The sequence below is a fragment of the Electrona antarctica genome (genome assembly GCF_951216825.1).
Source record: "Electrona antarctica genome assembly, chromosome: 3".
NCBI lineage: Eukaryota > Metazoa > Chordata > Actinopteri > Myctophiformes > Myctophidae > Electrona > Electrona antarctica.
Genome location: NC_136808.1, coordinates 34,686,074 through 34,707,595, shown reverse-complemented (window position 1 = coordinate 34,707,595; position 21,522 = coordinate 34,686,074). Strand labels below are relative to the sequence as shown.

The 21,522-nt window shown below is 44.2% G+C and overlaps 1 protein-coding gene across 3 annotated transcripts in view; it reads right to left on the bottom strand.

The window, feature by feature from the left end:
- tox3 (TOX high mobility group box family member 3) overlaps positions 1–21,522 on the bottom strand; it is a 220,292-nt gene that overhangs the window by 20,410 nt on the left and 178,360 nt on the right. For 2 of the 3 annotated variants that reach the window (XM_079497552.1, XM_079497550.1), the window contains one exon: positions 12,032–12,100. The exons of the other annotated variant lie outside the window; for it this stretch is intronic. In XM_079497552.1, the coding sequence (XP_079353678.1) occupies positions 12,032–12,079 (48 nt within the window). In that variant the 5' untranslated portion in view covers positions 12,080–12,100. The remainder of the gene's footprint in view (positions 1–12,031; positions 12,101–21,522) is intronic. 3 annotated transcript variants of the gene reach the window in all.

Sequence of the window (21,522 nt, the reverse complement as noted above, 5' to 3'; positions counted from 1 at the left end):
ACATACAACTTCAACATACATACTACAGCGTCAGACAAAAGCATCCAAAGGAGCAGATCTTTGCGCCGCGTGAAACGGCTCGTTTTAAGCTTGTAGTTCTGCTACTTTGGCTACTTTTGAATTTGAGGATTCAAATTCAAAAGTATATGTTTGTATGTTTAAGTGAAAGTGGTTTATTCTGTTTGTTGGTTTTTATAAATATGTATCCATTAAATGAAAAGCATTAACAAGAGCTTGTGACTAAATAATAATAATATATATATCGGAGCACAGGTCTCCACCAGGTCAGGTAGGTTATTGTGTCCTCCTGGTGGGGCTATAACAGGCCAATGTGAAAAGGGTGACATTTCTTCCTCTGTCTAGAGGGTATGTGTGCAGTTTCACGGCAATCGTGCGCTGCATTCATGATTTCAGGCATTTCACTAAAGAACAAACCAATCCTGCAAACTTTGGAAGGCAATGTGAACCAATCACGATTGAATATGAAAACTTAGACAGATCGGTCTTGATAGCATGACTATAGAGATACTGTGTACCAATTTGCGTAATAACAGGCCGAGCTGAAAAAATTGAGGCAGAGGTTCTGCTCTAGCATGCAGGGAGTGTGTGTGCACACAGTTTCGCTGCGATTGGGACAATGGTGTCGGAGATTAGCTGCTTGCACAGACGGACAGGGTGCAAAACATAGTCTCGGCTATGCCTTCGGCCTGTCTTGACATTAATAATAATACTAATGCTAATGCTAATACAAATAATAATAACTATACTAACTATATCTTTAACAGTTTTGGACATACTGTACAAGGTGTCCGCCTGACAGCCTCAATGTGGAACTTTAATGTGTAATAGTGACAGTTAACAGATTGATTTAGCATCAGTCTGTTACTGTCATGTTATCCTGGAGTTCATTGGAAAACGTCTGGACCTTTGGCCCACCACCATCATGCCAGCTGAGAGCTATCTAATCAAACTAGAAGTGTCTACTATAACATAAATAAAAGGGACTGTCTTGAGTCAGCGCGGAGTGTTTCCAGACAGTAACACATGGCAGTGATCAGGGAGAAGAGAGTGCTATCGCAGACCTGTGTCCTTCAGTCTGTCTCACCCTGTGTTCAGAGCAGTGTGCAGTAAAACCCTGAACGCTGAGGCTTAAAGACTCACACCATTCTGGGATTCTGACATCCTATTGTTTTTGCGCTTAGTTTTTCCTACTCTCGTTTGAATAGTAGACACATGAAATATTTACAAAGGTTTGGAAGTTATGTGCAGTATTTTCAGAACAGCTGTGATCCCAATTGGCCTGGTGGGAGTGGTATAATTAAAGGTCACATTTTTTAATATATATATTTACACAAAAGCGTCATCCATCCTCCAGCTAAAAATGTGCCTTACGAACTACTAAAATAATTAGTAAACACATTTCTGACATCTCCACCTAAACCACAGGTCCGATTTCAGGTCCAATTATTTTGTGGATCCTTATTTGTCCCAGCCTATCCAAAGTTAACACTGTGTACATCTTGTTTCGTTCTGAAGATATTGACCAACATGTACTTAAACAGACACCTAAATAGACTAACGGCTCGGCCATAATTACATGAAATATACCCAGAAGTTCCATGATTAGAAGATCATTAGGTTGTGCTACAAATGCAAAGAAACAGATTGATGGATTAAAAAATGGTTCTCCAATCACTACAAAAACCTCACAAGATGTTTTGCAACACTGTTGAACCATGTGTGTAAAATTATTTGGAAATTGTCCAAAAAGGGCGGTTCCAATCAGTGGTTCAAATACGTTTTAGCTCGAAACCCAAAAGTGAAATGTGATGTGACGTCTCCCCGGGACCCAAACTAGTGAAAATATGATGAAAATATGATCTACAAGCTCATATGTTGTGAGCTTGTAGATCTGCTTTGTCACTACTACTTGTAAAATCGCTTGAAATAATAATACTTTAAAACAAAATGTAGTAAACAAAAAATAGAGGGGTATTCATTTCACACCCATAACATTTATCCGCGACCCACAATTTGGTCCCGAGACTTCTGACCCACTGTTCTGGAAACAGTGGTTCCAACCATATGCATGGGGCCAGGCCTGGGGCAAATGTGTTAGTTCAATAACAGATTGTCGAAATATATACTATACTATACTATACTATACTATACTATACTATACTATACTATACTATACTATACAGCCAAAATGCAGTAACTACGTTTTTGGACACACAAGGGGTGTGGCCCAGGCTGGCACAGATTTGGCCATAAATTAATGAGCGTCTGTCTGATCATCATCAAACCTCTCGCAGCATTCAACTTTTGGCCAAAAATCGGCCCAAATCGCCTCTTTGTGGCCATACTCTATTGGCATTGCAAATGACCGACTCATTCTGGTTTTGGTTTGGGCTCCGCTCTGGTTCTCCATCAGCCTCCTCTGGACTGCAGCCCCAATTCTGAGAAGAATGATGTGTAGCAAAAACTGTTTGTTCAGCCATGTTTATGGCCCTCAAAAGGATGGGGTTTGAGGAGGGAAATCCATCACTTCCATTACCCAGCTCTCTCATATGGATACTATTTGCTGATGTAAGTAGGTTTCTTGTCATGTGGTGTATCACATTGTGTAAGTTTAAATCGAGGACAGAATTATATAGGCCAGTGGACCCTATAGACTGGTGCATTGTGTCCTGAATTACTGAGTTCCGACCAAGAGAGATTTGAAACAACCTTCAGGGAGGAAGGAGAGCTGAGGTGGACTCCGTTTTTAATAGCAAAAACCAGAACTAACACCACTGACCTTTCGCCCTTTATAGGACCTGAGGCCGATTCTACAAATGCCTTCTAAATCAGTAGGTCTCACACTTTTTCAAACAAAAACGACACAGATGCTTTCCCAGTTTTAATGGGTGAAGACAACCAGATGTGAACTACTTGGATGAGGGCAGTAATGCCAGACTTTAGTTCACTGTTTCTCAATGTCTGGTCTGTGGGCCCACCAGGGGTCGAAATGGACCTTTACGGGTCTGTAACTCTGAGTGTGTATGAATTTGTTTTTTCTCCTTTGGGAGCTCAATCCACACTGTAAGGATCCACTTGGTTCCATTTGTACATTCTCAAGAGTTACAGACTCGTGTTAAGGGCCCTGGTGGTCCGCGAACCCGACGTTGAGAACCGGAGGACAGTGGTACAAGATGAGTGGGGAGGGGCACTAGTGGAGGGAGAGGACCTACATCAGTCTCTAAGCCTGCATTTGTGTACATTTCCCTCCTATTGTTAATGATGATCCAAATTAACATCTGCACAAGGGAGAGTTGGTAATGGAGACATGGAGTTTTGCGTCTCATGCTATGCTATGCAAGGTGTCAGCTGTAAGTGAAGGGCTCTCTCCCCCGGGGGTGAGGTGCCAGACTAGAAGAGTCTGTTGGGAGCCCGCAGAGTGTTACAGTGTTCCACACTGTCTGGTGTCACTTCACATAAAGCCCAGCTAATTCTGCACTGGGAGCAGCTTAGGGGGGCTCTGATCTCAGATTAAGAGATGCACAATCCACTTTCTTCACATCACCAGCCTGATTATCCATTTAAATTGTTCTGAAAGCCTCCGTCGAGCCAAGTGCCAAAGCCAGATGCTGGCTGGGGATGTGTGAGCATGTATGGTTAAGGGAGAGAGGGAGACAAGACACAGAAAGCAACAGGAGAGAGAAAAACACACAGACACACGTGTGTGCGCGTGCGTGCGTGTGTGTGTGCATACGTGTGTGTCTGTCTGTCTGTTGGCAGACACCAGGCCCAGTGGCACAAGGGCAGCGCTGGGCTTGTAATTGAGAAGCCTGATCCATCTAACATGGCCAAGCAGATGTGAGGAATCTCTGACACTATAGTGCCTGATGTAGGAGATAGACCCAAGTCGAGCTTTATTACAACATAATTGCCAGCGTTCGTTTTAGTCTGCAGGGGAGTACCACATGGGCAGGGTTTAAATGCTTCGGGACATTTCATGTAGTGTCAGGTCATTATTGTGCATGGCATTTAAAATACATTGAAAAGACTGCTGATCTAAACTATTCGTGTAGGAGAATGCACTTTCATCATGTCTTTGGCCTGGCACAGTAAACCCACTAGATTTTATGAGAATCAGAACCTTATTCATAGAATCCTAGGGGGCGTTTGTCTCTGAACTCTTGATGGCATTAGCAGAAACAAACACATTGGCACCATATATAGCTGCACAGCACGTGTTGATAATTGGTACAAAATTGTAGCGTAGCGTAGAGTAGCCTATACCTCACCCACAGCGCTGACACAATAAATACAAGTGTTAAATTCAAGGATAATGATAATGTAAATTTACAAGAATACTGGCAAGGACATGAATAAGTAATTATACTAGTGCATAATCACGGGGTCTCCACTTTTATATTCACAAGAACCGGCATGGTGCTCATCCAATACGAGGAGACAAGAGCCAGAAAAAGCTTTTTCAGGGCAATATCTCCCAGCCTTTCAATAAACTTTGTAATCCAATTCGCTGATGCAATAACAAAGACTTGTTAAAGGCAGCACCATGCAATTACTGCATATAATAGGCCCCAGAATCAATAGAGGCAGAATTGAGGCTCCAGTTTCCAATATCCAGACAGCCCAGAGTGCACAGATACTCAAATGACAGCATCAACTGTAGCACCACCTAATCAACATTATTTCAAATTTGGATCATCTGAAGCCCATTGCTACATATTTATAGTTCATTACACCTCTCTAATTTGATTGAGAGGGTAAAGGGATACGTTCTGAGTGCAACTCAATCGTGTGGCGTTACAGTATCCTTTTCCCTTAGGGAAGCAGTGAAGCTTTCCCTGTTAAGGATGTGTGCTTTACCAAGCACACCAAGGTCATCTTATCTCATTCCCTAAGTGCATAAGGTAAACGATACAACAGCCATTCTAAAGAGCCAGTACACGTCGTCCACTGCAGAGCGGATTGCCTTTTCTCCACAATGCTACTGTAAACTGAACGATATGAGATGTGTAGAGCAATAATGGCTGTGATGAGATGAGATGAGTCAACAGCGAACATTATGGCCATTTAGATGATGCTAGTACTGGAATAATAATAATAATAGTCTAGAAAGTAGTCAAAGCAGCAACACATGGACAACAATAGATCCAATTAAAAATATTTTTGTCCTCACTCCTTTGGGGCATTTGTCACTGTAGCCTATATTTGCACAATTAAATGTGTCCTCTCCATTTAACCCATGCTACGTATCAGTAGCAGTGGGTGTTACAGGGGCAGCATTCAGGGTGGAGTTAGGGCTTAAGTGCCTTGCTCAAGGACACTTCACACCAGAATGTTATACTGCGATTAAAACAAATCCTGCTGCGTATTGTTGTAAATGCGCTTCGTTTGGCAGGTGTGAAGGTTCATTCGAATTCTGGTGCAGATCAAACAATCGCACTCTAGTTCGCCAAAATATTGGGGTTTCGCTTCGCTTCCAAGGGCACGTGACTTCGATTCACTGCAGTTGTGAATACAATCCGCATCAAATAAAGGAAATGAAGCAAACAATGTGGCGGATGAATGAGGAGTAAACAGTTGGAGACGGAGAAGGCGTATTTTATGCATCGCAAAGATGTCACTTTACCGTGGATAGACGTGGTCAAATAAGGGGACTGATGCCCTCATTGAAATATGGTCAGACAAGCACATTCATCAATTGCTTAAGGAAAAGGCTGCAGTGTACAGAATATTCAGTCTGTCTGTGCGTAAACATGGAGGGGGATCTGAGTGGAGACTTTCTTCATCTTGTTTAAATATAAATACTTCAAAATTAAACACGTTTAGCTCAGCATGATCTATAAACTTTATAGCTAACATGGCATATGCATAATCATTTCATATGATGGTCGGATCATCAATGGAAATAGAAGTCCCCGACAACACACTACATCCGTTACGTTACGTTGCCCTCACTTTACGTCCTAAGTCCTAACTATTACTATAAGTATGCTTTTAACACCATATATTTCACTGTGTAGTTTATGAATTGAACTCATTGATAACGTTCCCTGCTGCGGTTGACACAGCCAGTGTGAAGGCAAACACAGAAAATTAAATAAGCAAGAATGATGCAACTTCTCTGCCCATTTGAGAATACTGAAGTACAGGTCTGAATGTGACCGTAGAAACATAGAACATTGGGCCAGGACGCAAACCGATGACCTCGAGCCTAGAGACTAGTCAACTCTGGTTCCCAAAGGGTTTAGCTCAAGATCCAAAAGAGAAATGAGAGAAATTTGTAATTCATGAACAAAAAAGGGATATTTACACGTGATCCATGAAAATGTGGAGGAGAGATTCTAAAAACGCCTTCTAAATCCTGACCTGAAGTTTTCTGAAGAACTTCTAAATTACAAAAAGAATTATGATTGCTATATTATATACACTGTAGCCTACATACATGGCAACATGGGGTTCACTGCCCATCCTGAAGGGTCAAAACACGTGTGAGTGCTCTGGACACTGCCCCCTGTAAGGTTGGTTCAGTTGACAAGGGGTGGATGAGAACCATGTGGAGGCAACCATGTTCCACAGTGGGACGTGGGAAACAGGCATGTATGCATCCAGCAACGGACTAATGCCAAGGCTAATGGCCCGCCCTACTGCTAGTAGGAAGTAGTAGAGCACATCACAACGTCCACCACTATGTAATAATACAAAAATCCTGTATGTCCGGAACCTTTACCGCATAACTCTCTCTTTGCCTCGCACAGATTTCCATCAAAAAATAAAATAACTTATTTTTTATTATGGTATATGCAACTTTTGTCATTCAAAAATAGCAGATGTACATGCTAAGGGTTTCAAAATCCTCAAGTGTTAATTGGTTAAGATACTGAGTTCACAAACATACAAAAAGGCAGACAGAGGGGGGGGGGGGGGGGGTCAAAACACAACTTCCTAGGTGGAGGTCATACAAATCTGCAATGGAACACTTTAAGACTCCTCCCATCTCTCTCTCAGCACAATGCCATCTGCACCGTAACACTGGAAACTGTTGTTCCTTTTGATTAAATGTAAATGAGCTGGGGCCGTTTTATCCAGTGTCCCGCGGGCCCCCCACCACTCCCTACGCTGCATGCATGCACATTGGACGCTCACAGCCGGGGGTCCGAACGCTCTCTGAACAGCTTGTGTTGGAGTGTCCCGGCCCGTGTCACCACACCACACCGCACCACACCACTGCCCCCTGGCTGGGTGCATAGGATGCACCACACCACAGCCCCCTGGCTGGGTGCATAGGATGCACCACACCACAGCCCCCTGGCTGGGTGCAGAGGATGCACCTACCACCACACCACCACACCACAGCCCCCTGGCTGGGTGCAGAGGATGCACCTACCACCACACCACAGCCCCCTGGCTGGGTGCAGAGGATGCACCTACCACCACACCACAGCCCCCTGGCTGGGTGCAGACGATGCACCTACCACCACACCACAGCCCCCCTGGCTGGGTGCAGAGGATGCACCTACCACCACACTTCAGCCCCCTGGCTGGGTGCAGAGGATGCACCTACCACCACACCACAGCCCCCTGGCTGGGTTCAGAGGATGCACCTACCACCACACCACAGCCCCCTGGCTGGGTGCAGAGGATGCACCTACCACCACACCACAGCCCCCTGGCTGGGTGCAGAGGATGCACCTACCACCACACCACAGCCCACTGGCTGGGTGCAGAGGATGCACCTATCTTTAATCACTTAAAGATGGAGTGCCACAATTTTTGTATTTTTCCAGTTATCAGTTTAAGAGCCCCAGACGGAGATCACTGTCAAGTTCAAGTTCACGGTCAGTTGCCCCAGACGGAGATTGATAAATAGGACGGAGATTAATGATATCAAAACCGGTAGCATCGCTCCACAGCCTAGGAGCGCTTGTTGCCCAATCATCTGTGTTGCACAACAGTGTCGAAAATGTTCCCTGCCTGTTTAGCGGACGAAAACGAAAATCTTAAAACGTTCATAACTCTCGCAATCTAAATCATCCCGTCTAATTATGAAAAAAGATCCTGTGTTAGACGGCGCTCCGCGGTCCAGTCGCTAGTCGCGATAGATTTATTCTTACCTCCCGTTGTTGTCGATCGACTTTAGAGTGGTGTGGCTATTGTTAGCTGCTACACAGACATTCACAACAACTTCCGGTCCCCCGGTAAAAGTGGTCCGGGCGCTATAAATGATGGGCACATTTTATTAATGGATTAAATAGGTCTGGGCCCTCAAGGTGTTATTCATGTGTCTATGAGGTGACAGTACTTCAATAGACACCCTGGAGTCGTTTTTATGTGCAATGGTGTATTAACTATTTAGGGTTTCTTCCTGGAGGCTGAACCCTTGACTAACAGTCAAACGGGCCAATGAAATAAACAGTAATATAGTGACACCACACTATCAGCCACTCCCCTAACCCCTCCCCCTTTATCATACAACTACAGCTGTGGGTGCGGCTTCAGTTCAGGTGGATCACCACACATAACCACCCACCAGGCAAACTTAATGAACTGGTGGGCGTGTCCACATAAAAGCATGATTTTTACAAATACTGTACACTTTTTGGAAAAAGTTCTTCCTCCTTATAATATATTTATATTATTATTATAATATATATTATAATAATACCTGATGATCATTTTTTAGGGTGGAAAAAAATCGTGGCACTCCATCTTTAAACGCCAGGCATCCATATTTGGGGTCCAAGTACAGAGACAACTGAGGTCCAGTTTACTAAGTCTAGAAGGTTTAAGACTGGAGGTTAAAAAACATAACCGTGACTCTCTATTTGACTCTTTTTGGAACTCCATAAGGAGGCTGCTATGCTGTGAGGAGGCTTGAAGCAAAGATCAATTTCGGTCTGCTAAACTGGAGATTGGCCCCATCAGAACCATAGAGGATGATGGGTATTTTGGTACACATATGTCTCTAATGACAGGGCAGTGCAAAGGGTGGAGGGGGGAATCACCAGTGCGTATATTTAGCACACTGTTAAGTCTTGTTTCCACTATAGGCTCTAAGGGAACAGTTACACTCTTTTACTTCATGCTTGCTGAATTAATGTTGCACCTTTGTGCTCCACGGTCAAAGAGGGAGGAACATTTGGGGGAAAATATTGTTTTGCTGTATTTTTCTGCCATCAGAAGTTAAAGCAACAATTTCTACTGTTGAACTATAGTAGACAAAGCCTGTTTGGGGGCGAAGAATTGGATTTTAATTGGCTTTTAGTGTGCGTGTAAACACAAACTTTGTCCCAACACAAACATTAAATGCCATTGATAATGAATGGCCAGTTTTGAGTGTTTGTGTAAACACAAACATTAAGAGCTGGACATAGGATGTGATTGGCCGGAATGAGATGATGTATGATGATGTACACGGGTGTGATTTTGTTAACATACTACTAGGGATGTGTAAATGTGTCAAAAATGAAAATCGATTAGCATAATTCAATATTAATCAATTATCGACAAATCGATAAGCTTTGCAAAATAATGAGCAAAATAATATTTTACTCACTAAAAAGAAGTTAAGGTTTGCAGTTGCACTGCAGCCATAAGTTAGAAGTCAGCATGATGTAATAACCAACTGTACCCAACATAGGCCTATAACATTCAAGAATGAATGGTGTGCAGCAGAGGAACTAATGCAGTATTGATGCAAAGGGGAGCTTCAACAATAGCTGCCACTGTGTGTATAGCTTCAGAGAAGCAGAACTATTCTTTGCTTACGTTTAATGTTGCATACAGTACACACACGGCATACAAAAGCCATCTCAGCAGAGTGAGGCTGTCTGTCGCACAGAGAAAAGACACGATTTGCAAGCTCACAACACGCCACAGACGCGACACGTTGTTAGCTTGCAGATCTGCGTTTTTGTGCAACCACAGAGAGTAGTGGTACTGTGAGTGACACCAGCTGTGCTGAATCTTCTCGGGCTCCTTGATTTTTGTCTTCTGCAGAGGCATGGGGGCTCTGAGGTACACATTGCCAATGACGTCTGAATGATGAACCTATTGAGTCACTGTTTGACTGTCCTTGTAACCAGGAACAAGGAAATCATGTGATGGCTAAAACGCTCCCATCCACTCCCATGTTTGAGCATTTTTGTCTTCGTCTCCACCAGGCCAAAGGCATGGGGAGAGAGTATGTTTTGCCCTCCGTCCATGTGTCCGTCCGTCCGTCCGTCCGTTAAGTTAACAGCTAATCTCCGGCACCGTTAAGCAATAATGCATATATCTAACCCTAACCCCATGAAGCCTTGAATTCATGGACATTTGTTTTGTTTTTGTCCTGAGCCAATAATTTGATGACCAGCGGAGTCAGTCCGAATCCTACCGGACGGACACTCTGCCGGTCATCAAACGATTGGCTCAGGAATGCGACAAAGCCAAAAACATCTCCATGATTTCAAGGCTTCATGGGTCGAAGGTTGTACTTCATAGTTAACATCTTGTGTACAGGTTCACAAGTATGGCCTACTTGTGTGCAAGCAGAGCGCGTCAGAGCGCGTCCTAGAGCTCTCTGCTGCTGTCTGGGTACGACTGCTGCTCTGAGTCCTAGAGCTCTCTGCTGCTGTCTGGGTACGACTGCTGCTCTGAGTCCTAGAGCTCTCTGCTGCTGTCTGGGTACGACTGCTGCTCTGAGTCCTAAAGCTCTCTGCTGCTGTCTGGGTACGACTGCTGCTCTGAGTCCTAAAGCTCTCTGCTGCTGTCTGGGTACGACTGCTGCTCTGAGTCCTAAAGCTCTCTGCTGCTGTCTGGGTATGACTGCTGCTCTGAGTCCTAAAGCTCTCTGCTGCTGTCTGGGTACGACTGCTGCTCTGAGTCCTAAAGCTCTCTGCTGCTGTCTGGGTACGACTGCTGCTCTGAGTCCTAAAGCTCTCTGCTGCTGTCTGGGTACGACTGCTGCTCTGAGTCCTAAAGCTCTCTGCTGCTGTCTGGGTACGACTGCTGCTCTGAGTCCTAGAGTTCTCTGCTATTCTAAATCCTTTAGACCCGTTATTGACCTTAAACCAACCTTGAAATGTACCTTAGTTACGTCACCAAGAATGGTGGTCCCTTATTGGCTGTTGTAGGACACACACACACACACACACACACACACACACACACACACACACACACACACACACACACACACACACACACACACACACACACACACACACACACACACACACACACACACACACACACACACACACACACACACACACACACACACACACACACACACACACACACACACACACACACACACACACCTTGCGTGCGCTCTGCTTGCACAAGTAATGATAAAACAGAAGGGGGCAAAAGAGAAACTAAAAACTATATACACACACACACAGTAAGACGCCCTGAGTGACGGCAGACTGCTGGGCGAGCGCTGGCGCTTTGGCATGGGCTGAGTGCATGGGGGGTCAGATTAACATATTGAATTAATTATGTACTGGCCATACAGTATATGGAGCGTGTCTTGAGTGTACAGGGTTTGATGAGGTCAAAACAACATAAGGAACAGGTCAGCTCCATATATGGAGATCTAAGGGTGGCAGCGGGGGCAGTGTCTTGAGTGTACAGGGTTTGATGCGGGCCCAGGTAGGGCCGGGCCTTAATTTTCGGATTTCAGATGTGTGTGTGTGGGGGGGGGAACAATAAAGCCACCAATGAAAATAAATAGCTCACTGTCAGCTATTGTAATGCAACAGCTGCAGCCATTTAAATTGCTCAAGATACAGTATGATGCATTTCCATGCAGTCCACTGGCTGATAATGCCATCAGGCCTCATATCAATGCTTTTTTGAAAAACAGCCAGGAAACCTGTCTAACTCGTTCTACAACATCCACTCCAGCATGCTACATCATTTTAATTGGCTACACCTGTAGTGTCCACTACATCACCTGCCTTTCCCATAATCAAATAAGGGGGTATTGGAATATGAAAGGGGGGGGGAAGTAAATGATTTATTTACTCACATCACCACCAGCTGCAAGTAGGGCACCATTGGCCTCTGCCATATTCATATAGTTGTTGTTGTTCTGGAACTGCAAGTGAAAGAGAGAAAAACAAAACACACGATCAACCCTGCTGACCTCAAGATAACATCAGCCAGTGGTGTTGGTTGTACAGGCGCTTGCCTTTCACAAAGGACGGCACATCCATTCAAACAGCATGTCACACTTTGCTTTGAATGTTTACACATTGAGTTAACCCCTCGAGCTCCTTACACATGCGAGTTCTGCCACTTTTTAGGCGATTATTGTGACGTGAAGAGAGCGGGGTCTGTGAGAGGCCCGGGCCCGATTCAGAGCAAGGTAATGAGAATCTGGCCCGGCTATTCAGGCCTTATGGAATGGCAATTAAGGATGTGTTTGCATCACAAAAGAAAAGCATCAAGATTCAGTGGCAGGTTATTAACTTCAAGTAACCTGTTTGGGTGGGTTGGGGGGGGGGGGGGGGGGGGGGGGGGGACTAGTGTTATTGAGAGAAAACAGATAGTGGAGAGCATCTGTAGAGCATGCATGTAGCTGTGTAGCTGTGGCTCAGTGCATTGGTGAGGTTTGTTGGCCATGTTCCTCTGTATTCTGGACTTGTAAATGGAAAATATGACCTTTTCAATGTTCTAAAGCCCATCATAAGGGCCTTTTTTACGCCACTGTTTATCAATGTTACAAAAGGTAAATAACGTTTTTTTTACAGCCTCAGAATCCATGTAAATCATATCTTTTGCAGTCACATGGCTGTCAAGTCTTTGCATATAAAGCTCACGCATCAAATGTAAGTGCCAGGACACATCCACAATCTAATGCATTACAACCAACAACAACAAAGGCAGTGGTTGGTGACAACACAGCATTTGAACAGAGGCCACAACATTGTAATCACAGATTGGGGCTATTAAAATGTAGGTAGGCAATAAAAAAAATGTGTGCTTTGGTTAAGAAATATGTCTTCCCCCCTCCCCCCCAGCTCCAACCACTCGCCCCAACCCACACACAGCCTGCTGGCAAAATGGCAGCCACTTCCTTTCTTCTGAGACACAAGCATGCTGACAGGTAGGAACAATGGGACATAGAATGAAGAATTATGGGCTAGCAGCTGGGCCCTGGAGCACAATGCACCTCTCTGTGAGCGAGGAGCACAGCCCCTGCCTACACGGCCTGCAGGAGAAAGAGAATCACACACACAGGAGTTGTGTCTTCATGAAGTTTCCACCGAGAACACTTTCTGTTATTCGCAACAAAAGCACAGGAGTAATCTCTTTTGTGTGTTGATTACAAAAGTCTCTCTTTCTTCAAATATGAATTCTGAATAACTTCAGTAAGACAGAGAGGGGGGATAGAGAGAGAGGGGGGGGGGGGGAGTTTGGGGAAAAATGGTTTCTTATCTTAGCAAAAAGGCCAAACAATAGCAGAAACAAATTAGGATCAAAACGAAATGAGGAGTGCATTAATATACTTCCCAGTCCTTTGTGGGGATTTTTTTTCTCCTTTTCTTCCAACTGGTTAGTATGCGAATGTAATTACTGAAAGAACTGCTGCTAATCAACTACGAATGGTATCCATTAATTAGTCTATGCCCTGGAGAGAGACAAGAGAGAATCAGCAGCAATGTTAACAGCGTTACGCACCAATGAGACGGGAGGGGAGGGGGGGAGAAAGCCACAAGCTTTTCTAGCAGTTGGCAAAGCAGGTGTTTCTTCTGGTGGTGTAGGGGGGGGGCTTCACAGTTAGTGCTTAGTGCTGGTCTTACCTGAATTTCCCCTCGGGGATCAATAAAGTATCTATCTATCTATGGAGCTGTCCCACTGAACTAGATCTAAAGCCTAGTTTAGACACCAAAAAATCTCAACGGGACAAACACGTTTTAAGCCCGATTTACACTTTGTCGTACGACAGTGTCATGTGTTGTAAGCAGCAGATCTACAAGCTCACAGATCATTATTGTCACATCACAGGTGTACAGGTGTAAAACAGTGGCTGATGGTCGTTTTCATTGCTTCCAGAAAGAGAAAGAAAGCAATGGGGGGGAAGAAAGGTATGTGCATATTTACACATAGCAGCCATATCAATTAATACAGTATGTATGAGTTTAGACATAAGGTCAATGAGCGTAGCAGTTGCTGGTATATACTGTTCATGATATAGACATTAAGGTGAAAGAAGAATGTCATGAGCGTTGTACACAGCTTATAGATCTGGTATTTTGGCGAGTGACACTGTCTGGCGGAGCATACATTCATCATTAGGACATATGATTCTCCCTAAACTGAACACAGGGGTCTGTTAGGGTTGTGTTGAGGGATAATGCTATCATCCATCGACAATGACAAATAGCCATCGATGCCGTTTGAGACATTGTGATTGTTTACACACAGTTACAATGTGACTTAAGTTAAAATGTTCATCAAATCAGTAGTGTTAGCTTTACCGTTGTGATGTTTGGATGTGCCCAACAACACTACTGTATGTCAATTTTGAGCAGACATCGCCTAAGCCTTATCTTCATGCACACAGAAGGCCTGCACACAAACGCATACAATGTATGCACTTGTGCAAGTAAGTGTGTTTGTTGGTCTCTTCCATCTTTGCTCACACTCACACAAGAAAACGACAGCCAATGAGAGCTAAGAGGTCAACCACACAAGTACCATTGGTCAGTGGTGTAAGTACTGTACTATTACTGTCCATTATCAATAATCTTTCGGGACACAAAATGCACCCTATTAGCATCACTGCTCTACTACATCTCAAGAGGCAAATATTATACTTTTACTCCACTACAAACTTGTGCAATGGGCGATTCTGCATAAGGAGTACTTTCTAGTGTTAGTACTTTAAGTACATTTTTATACAGATACTTTTGTACTTTTATTTCTACATTGCAGTGAGTATACTTAAGTAAATTGCTATTGGTTGAGGTCAAAGTTCACCAAATGTGACGACAAGCGAAGCAGAAAAAGCCAATTTCCTTTGCCATCGCAAAGACTGGAAGTTAACAGGTGGCTGGGTGAATAATATTCAATTTGTGCATGTGTGTGACTGTGCCCTAACTAACACACCCAGCCACATGACCACGTGCACGCACTAATGCAGAAGCACATGGGCAAACCTCAAGTGGGAGTGTGGGACACATCCGTCAATAAGTAGCACTCCCTCGCTCTCCTCGCTATGTGCAACTATGAGACCTGACATGGCTGGGTTACGTCAGACACTCGCTGGTAATTAACCTTACGCCAGGGCTTATCAGGGAAGTGTTACCCTGTCCCCTTCTTCGTCTCTCTGATAACAAATTGAAGTCTCAGAGATATCTCCCCTCTATTCAAACACAAGGAACATTGTACCGATTGTGTGGAGAGATAAGTGCTCTGTGCTGGGCTGTCTCCCTTTCCTCCACCCCTGCGTTTCTCGGGATGAGAGTAAGACTTTTCAGAAGAAGGGTGATAAAACAATAGCTCCTCATTGTGACGAGGAGTTCTATGGGAATTCTGGGAAGGTCTCGAGAGAACATGTATGGATCTGTGAGCTTCACCACGTTTTAATGGGAATTCTGCCACTGCAGTTGAACATTCACCTGTACAACATTCAGGGTGTACAGGGTTTAACGTTCCTGCTCACCACTGTGGAGAGTTGGGTTCGAATTATCCATGGTTTCTCTGGTTTGGGTGGGTGATCCAACAACCGCAGTTGGTCGAGTCCGTGCCGCTGCAACCTACAGGTTGGTTGGCGCACAGGAAATGGAAGGGACAGCGTGTTCCTCTGCATGTGTTAACACGTGTTAACACAGGCAACACTCCAAAACGCCTAACTGCCAGGTGAAAAGACATGGCGATGTCATGTGTATTGGAAGAGACATGGTTGTTTAGGGCAGTGGTTCTTTTTGGGCTCAGGGCACCACTGTAAATAACTTTGTCATCCACGGCAACCCTGAATGACATTGTTAATTTTTAGAACCGTTATGTCATATTACGTTACATAAATAGGTACATATTTCCCCCTAAAATACAGTATGTCACGAGAATATCAGTTTCCATTACGACAGATTGGAAATAATCAATTGGAAGTAGTCAAACTTGACGTTTGACTACTTAAACCCCAGTATCCCTATTCTGGGGCAAACAAATTCACAAAAAATAGCGAAGAGATTTGGTGTAGCTCGAACACGAACTAAGTACAGTTGTAGCTCTGTGTTACTAACACTTTCCCCAGCAGCATTCATTCATTCACCCGTATACCAATACCACCAGCATATTTCCAGTGCAACACTTATTTTGAAGGATCCACAAGACCCTAAAAACCGGATGTCACTTACGATGCGTGTTGTGACGGATCGGATATTTTACTTTCGCTTGGAGAGCACAGTCGCGACCATTACTACTTTGGCTATGGACCATCGAATGGATGTGCGCAGCAATCAAGATGGACGGTTTATTTTCTGTTTACATCATCACCTAGCAACCCAGTGCTAATGTAAGTAGCATTACGACTCGAGCTATTATAAACACTACAACAACGTAGATCTACGCCAATGCCGACAGGCCGTATTCATTTATAAGACGCAGATCTACTCCAATGGCGGCAAAAGTGCTAAGTATGGAGGGTCTAAGTGGTTAAATTGAAGTAATATTGATGAATTCCAAATATATCAAAGTATTCTACAGCACCCCTGGACTTGCGTCTAGGCACACTAATTGGTGCATAAAAACAGAAACACAAATTTTCAACTCAATTAACTGTCCTGTTGCACATCAGGCTTGTGTTGCCAAAACACGGCATGCTGAATATGTACGAATCAGGGATTGAAATAAAGTTAAAACTGAAATATATTAATATAAAAACACAAAAACAACATAAATCACACCCGTATGAAGTGAGTGGTGCAACTCTGTGTGGGGGTCCCCGGAAGTTCCAGACCCACAGGAACGCGGCCAGGGTGCCGGCCCGGTTCCGGCGATCCACCCCGCGTCCGAAGTGGTTGAGAAATGAAATGGTAATGAGTTACCGTGTGGGGGTCCCCAGGGGGTCCCTCTACTGTACTGTACTGTACCGCCCCATATCATCATATATACAGTTAATGTGTGTGTGTATGTGTATGTGTATGTGTATGTGTATGTGTATGTGTGTGTGTGTGTGTGTGTTAGGCTGCGCAACAGTGACACCTGGTTGTGAAAAACAACCAAAAGCCATTTTCGTGCTCGGACACAGCCAGACAGCTTTTGTGCTCGGACACAGCCAGCCAGGGACAGACCCAGGGACACACATAGCCGTCTATAGGAGTGATTGCACCACTCAAAAAAAAACATATATACTGTAAGTTCAGATGCCGACGACCTGATCCTCATTACCTTCATTAGCAGCTACACAATCGAGCGAGGGGGCCAAGCAGCACTAATTAGCGGTGTGGGATTCTGTGGACTCCCTCGTCTCTGCAGGGCATGTTTTATTGTGCGTCCGGGGTCCTTTAAGATCAGCACCACATCTCCTCAGAGGACTGTGACTAACACCCCAAGAAATGTCCCAAGCCACCAGTATCAATCTCTGCCGTTAAAAGCCTCGCATGCATCGCCGCCATGGTGAAGCCGGGGCCGAGAGCATCAGCGGAGGACAACCACACAGCAAGCGAGGGAGCGCTGGATCTTGTTATTGTTATTCTCCGTTCATTTTCAGAGAGAGAGAGAGAGAGAGAGAGAGAGATGGAGGGGTGGGGGTGCATAATGCTCATGTTCATGGCCGTGCCGATTGAGTCAAATGCCAGATGAAATTAAGTGTGATTGGAGCAATCGCGCAGCTGACTGTAAAGAGGGCCCACACCGAAATGGGTCAGCATAGACAATGAACATTCTGTAATTAAAATGATGAGTGGGAGCTGGACGAAAGAAAAAAAATGCCTCGTTAGGGGGCCAAACATTGCTACTGTGTGTGTGCATGACATGTCTTTTTTTTTGGGGGGGGGGGGGGGGGGGGGGTAGGAGGGGAGAGCATAGACTTGGCCCGTTTAACATGGATGGAAAGGCTGGGAGATCAGTTGAACATGGCAGGATATAATGCCCCCGACAGACACGCTAGCCAAAAGCCATTCTGAATGGTTAGCATGCAGTATATCTGTAGGAGTGATATCTAGCCTACAGTATTACTAGTGTGTGTCCATCGATCCATCCATTTGTCTGGCAGTGAATGAGTGTCTGCTTTTCCATTTCTATCATGTTGTACTATAACCCATTTAGACCTGGGAACGATTCTACAAGTGTCTTCTAAATCCTGACAGTTTTCTGAAAAACCCTATGTTTCTGTCAGTCGTTCTCAAACATTTTCATGTCAAGGACCCCCAAGATTATATGTATTTAGCCGCCGACCCCCATCTATGTTGTTCCAGGGACCGCCCCAGAAGCAAAGATTTGAGTTAAAAACGTTAGCTCTGAAAGAATATATATTCAAAGATTTGCACAACATTTTCACGATTTTTCAAAAATAGCAGACCTACAAGCTCGTAGCGCGGCACAGCTTGTAGATCTACTATTTTTCAATAGCTAAAGTAAACATAATGAAACACCAAAAGGGGTTCCCGCCCAAAATGGGATAAGTGAGGTCCCGTCGTCCTTGCATCACATGAGTCTCTAGATGGAAAGTGAAACCTGTCAAAACATCTCTGCATCATGACGAGACAGTGTCACTAAAACAAAGTAGTGAACATGAATTGCACTTGCAAACTTTAGTCACTGTGATGTTTTTTGCTCTGTACTCAACCAAAGGGACTGGACAGAAACATCAACAGCAGCAACAACAGAAGCAACAGCTCAGGCAACAGAGAGAGAGAGAGCAAAGCTTTAAAAGAAGCCCAGCACATCTAAGCTCTGCATGTTTTCCCCGAGATCAGGTCATCCTACCCTCACTCTTCCTTTATCCTGCTAGAGGGCCCTGGCAGAAGGGAACAAACGGCAGAACAAAATACACTTTAAAATAGCCATGGGATAGGAGTCTTTTATTAACAGTGAATCGCATGGCTAAAGGTGTACTCTGTAATACGAGCAGCACAGCCAGACAGACATGGCTAAACGGCAGAGAAAACAGTGTTCCATCCACTGTTTTTCTTCCTCCTATGTTGCAGCACCAGCACATTTTTCCCCCAATAACTGTTACACAGAGTAGAATGGAGAGCTTACAGTGGATGTCGATGCCGCTGTGAAAAGACCATACTGTTTAAACATCACATGGAGACACAAAACCAAGCTACCTCACAGTTCATAAAATGACTAAGACATTATAAAAGCCACTGTGTGCTTGTATGAATGAACAGTATTATGACCCCCCTCACTTTTCTTCCTCTACTCTCTCGGTGCCGATAATATTTCCAGGATACTGTGATACTTTGTATTCGAAATTGTTTCTCATGCTTTATTTGGGTAGGTTGGTAGCTTTATTAAATCAGGCAAACTGCAACAAGTCAGTTACTCGCCATTTAAATGGAAACATTTGAATTCATGGAGTACACGTACTATAGGTGTGTTTACTTCATTTCCCTGCCAAATAAAACCTATATGCTGTTATAGCTGATAGGTGATAGATATATATCACTCTTATTAACCCCAGTCTCGGAATGATTCTTGCCAAAAAAAGAAGTATTTCCAGTGGGAAATGAGCAGTTTTATACAGCTATTATGGCAAACGAAATTATTTCAACCTCGGGGCAATACACAATATTACACCAACATGACCCCATCTCACCTTCAGTGAGATGGAGTAACCACACAAATCCGATTCCTATCAGTAAACATGAACTGGACCCGGTCTGAAGAAGACCCCCATCACAAGATCATCATCAGTATGGGCATACACATGGAAAACATCTACTGTATACTATACTTTTCTTCTCATGCTGCTTCTCACGGCATCCCTATTTTGGGCATGTCATTATAACACTTATAACACAAATTTTCAAAAATAGGTAATCTACAAGCTCACAAAGCTTGTGTGCTTGTAGGCTGGCTATATTTGCACTGTTGGTACGTACAGTAGGTAAGTTGGTATGTAGAAAACAGGGCATCAACACTTCATTTGGTTTGATTTTGGTAAAAGATAATACAAGTAAAATCACTATATAACTTTGTTGTTCTCTTGGTCGGTGGTGGAAAAACCCGACCACGAGTATCACAGTGCCTGCTGTCGGCCGTGGAAAAAACATGATTTCACCAGAAACGACATTCATTGCGCCGATTTGGAAATACAGGCCTTTGAAAGCAGCACATAGAAAAAATGGCCGCGGCCACTGTCCCACTTTGACTGTTATGCTAACGAGCGGCAGCTAACGATTCGATCGGATCAAAACATGGATTAAAGAATATAAACCCTGGAAAACGTAGCCACGGTTCTCGCAGGCTAGACGATTAATTTAATCATACGGTTACTACGGTTCTGGCGGGCTCCATGTTTTAACAGGTTCGCTGCGGAACATGCTAAACCTGTGTTTTTTTCCATTGTCTTTCCCTGCCGAATCCGCTAAACCCGAAGAAATACCGGCTTTGTAGCGGACATCCTGACGAGGACGACGCTTTATGATGACGTAACCGGACATCGACCCATCACTGGCTTGCAAGGGCTTCTGGGAAACCGAGTTCAATGCAAGTCAACAGGGTTTCATAGCAGCATCCATCCACCATTGCTCTGTGTTGCTGTTCCGGTGGATTATTGTTCGACTCGGTAACAAACGATGGGACTATTTTGAGGTACAATTAAGACGCCGTAATTCTTCAAAGGTTAGTGTAAACATCTGCAGGGACTTTAACTTCTTAACGCATTAAAGGTGTTAAAGCCTATATACTTCTGTTGACCACTGTTCCCAGCCCAGGGGTCTATGCTAGGCACCCTAATTTGTGTCCATTTAAACCAAATCTCTTCAATCTACAAGTTCACAACGCGTCGCAACGAGATTGTATATCTGCCATTTTTGCTAATGTTGACCTAATATGACATGTCTTGAATAGGGGACACTAGAATCCAAGTGCTCAGTGGTTCAGTGGGTGTCGAATGAGATAAAAAAAACATGGATGAACTACACAAACGCACACAACTCCCATAAGAAACCCATGTATCAGAGATCTCAGGTAGTGAATTCTACTATTCATATTGCTAGCTTCAAGTTAACCAATTTAATGCAGAAGATGGCTGTCATGAATATATCTCCCAGAATACACCCGAGGTAACAGCGTAGGAGGGGGGGGGGGATCGCACATGCAAACTGTTACAATCAACAGAAAGCTGCTTCCGGCTGCCTGAACCTCCGATACATTACACAATAATGCCTAGTTCAGACCAAAGAGACAAACATTTTGTTTTGTCGTCCAGTGTCACTGCGTCCTCAAGCTTGCAGGTCTGTTATTTTTCAACACAGTATACCGCCGTACGGCCGAGCATGAACTCAGCTTTTATAAAGTTGCAGAGAAAAATGGCAGAGGTCTGAATTACACCTTTTA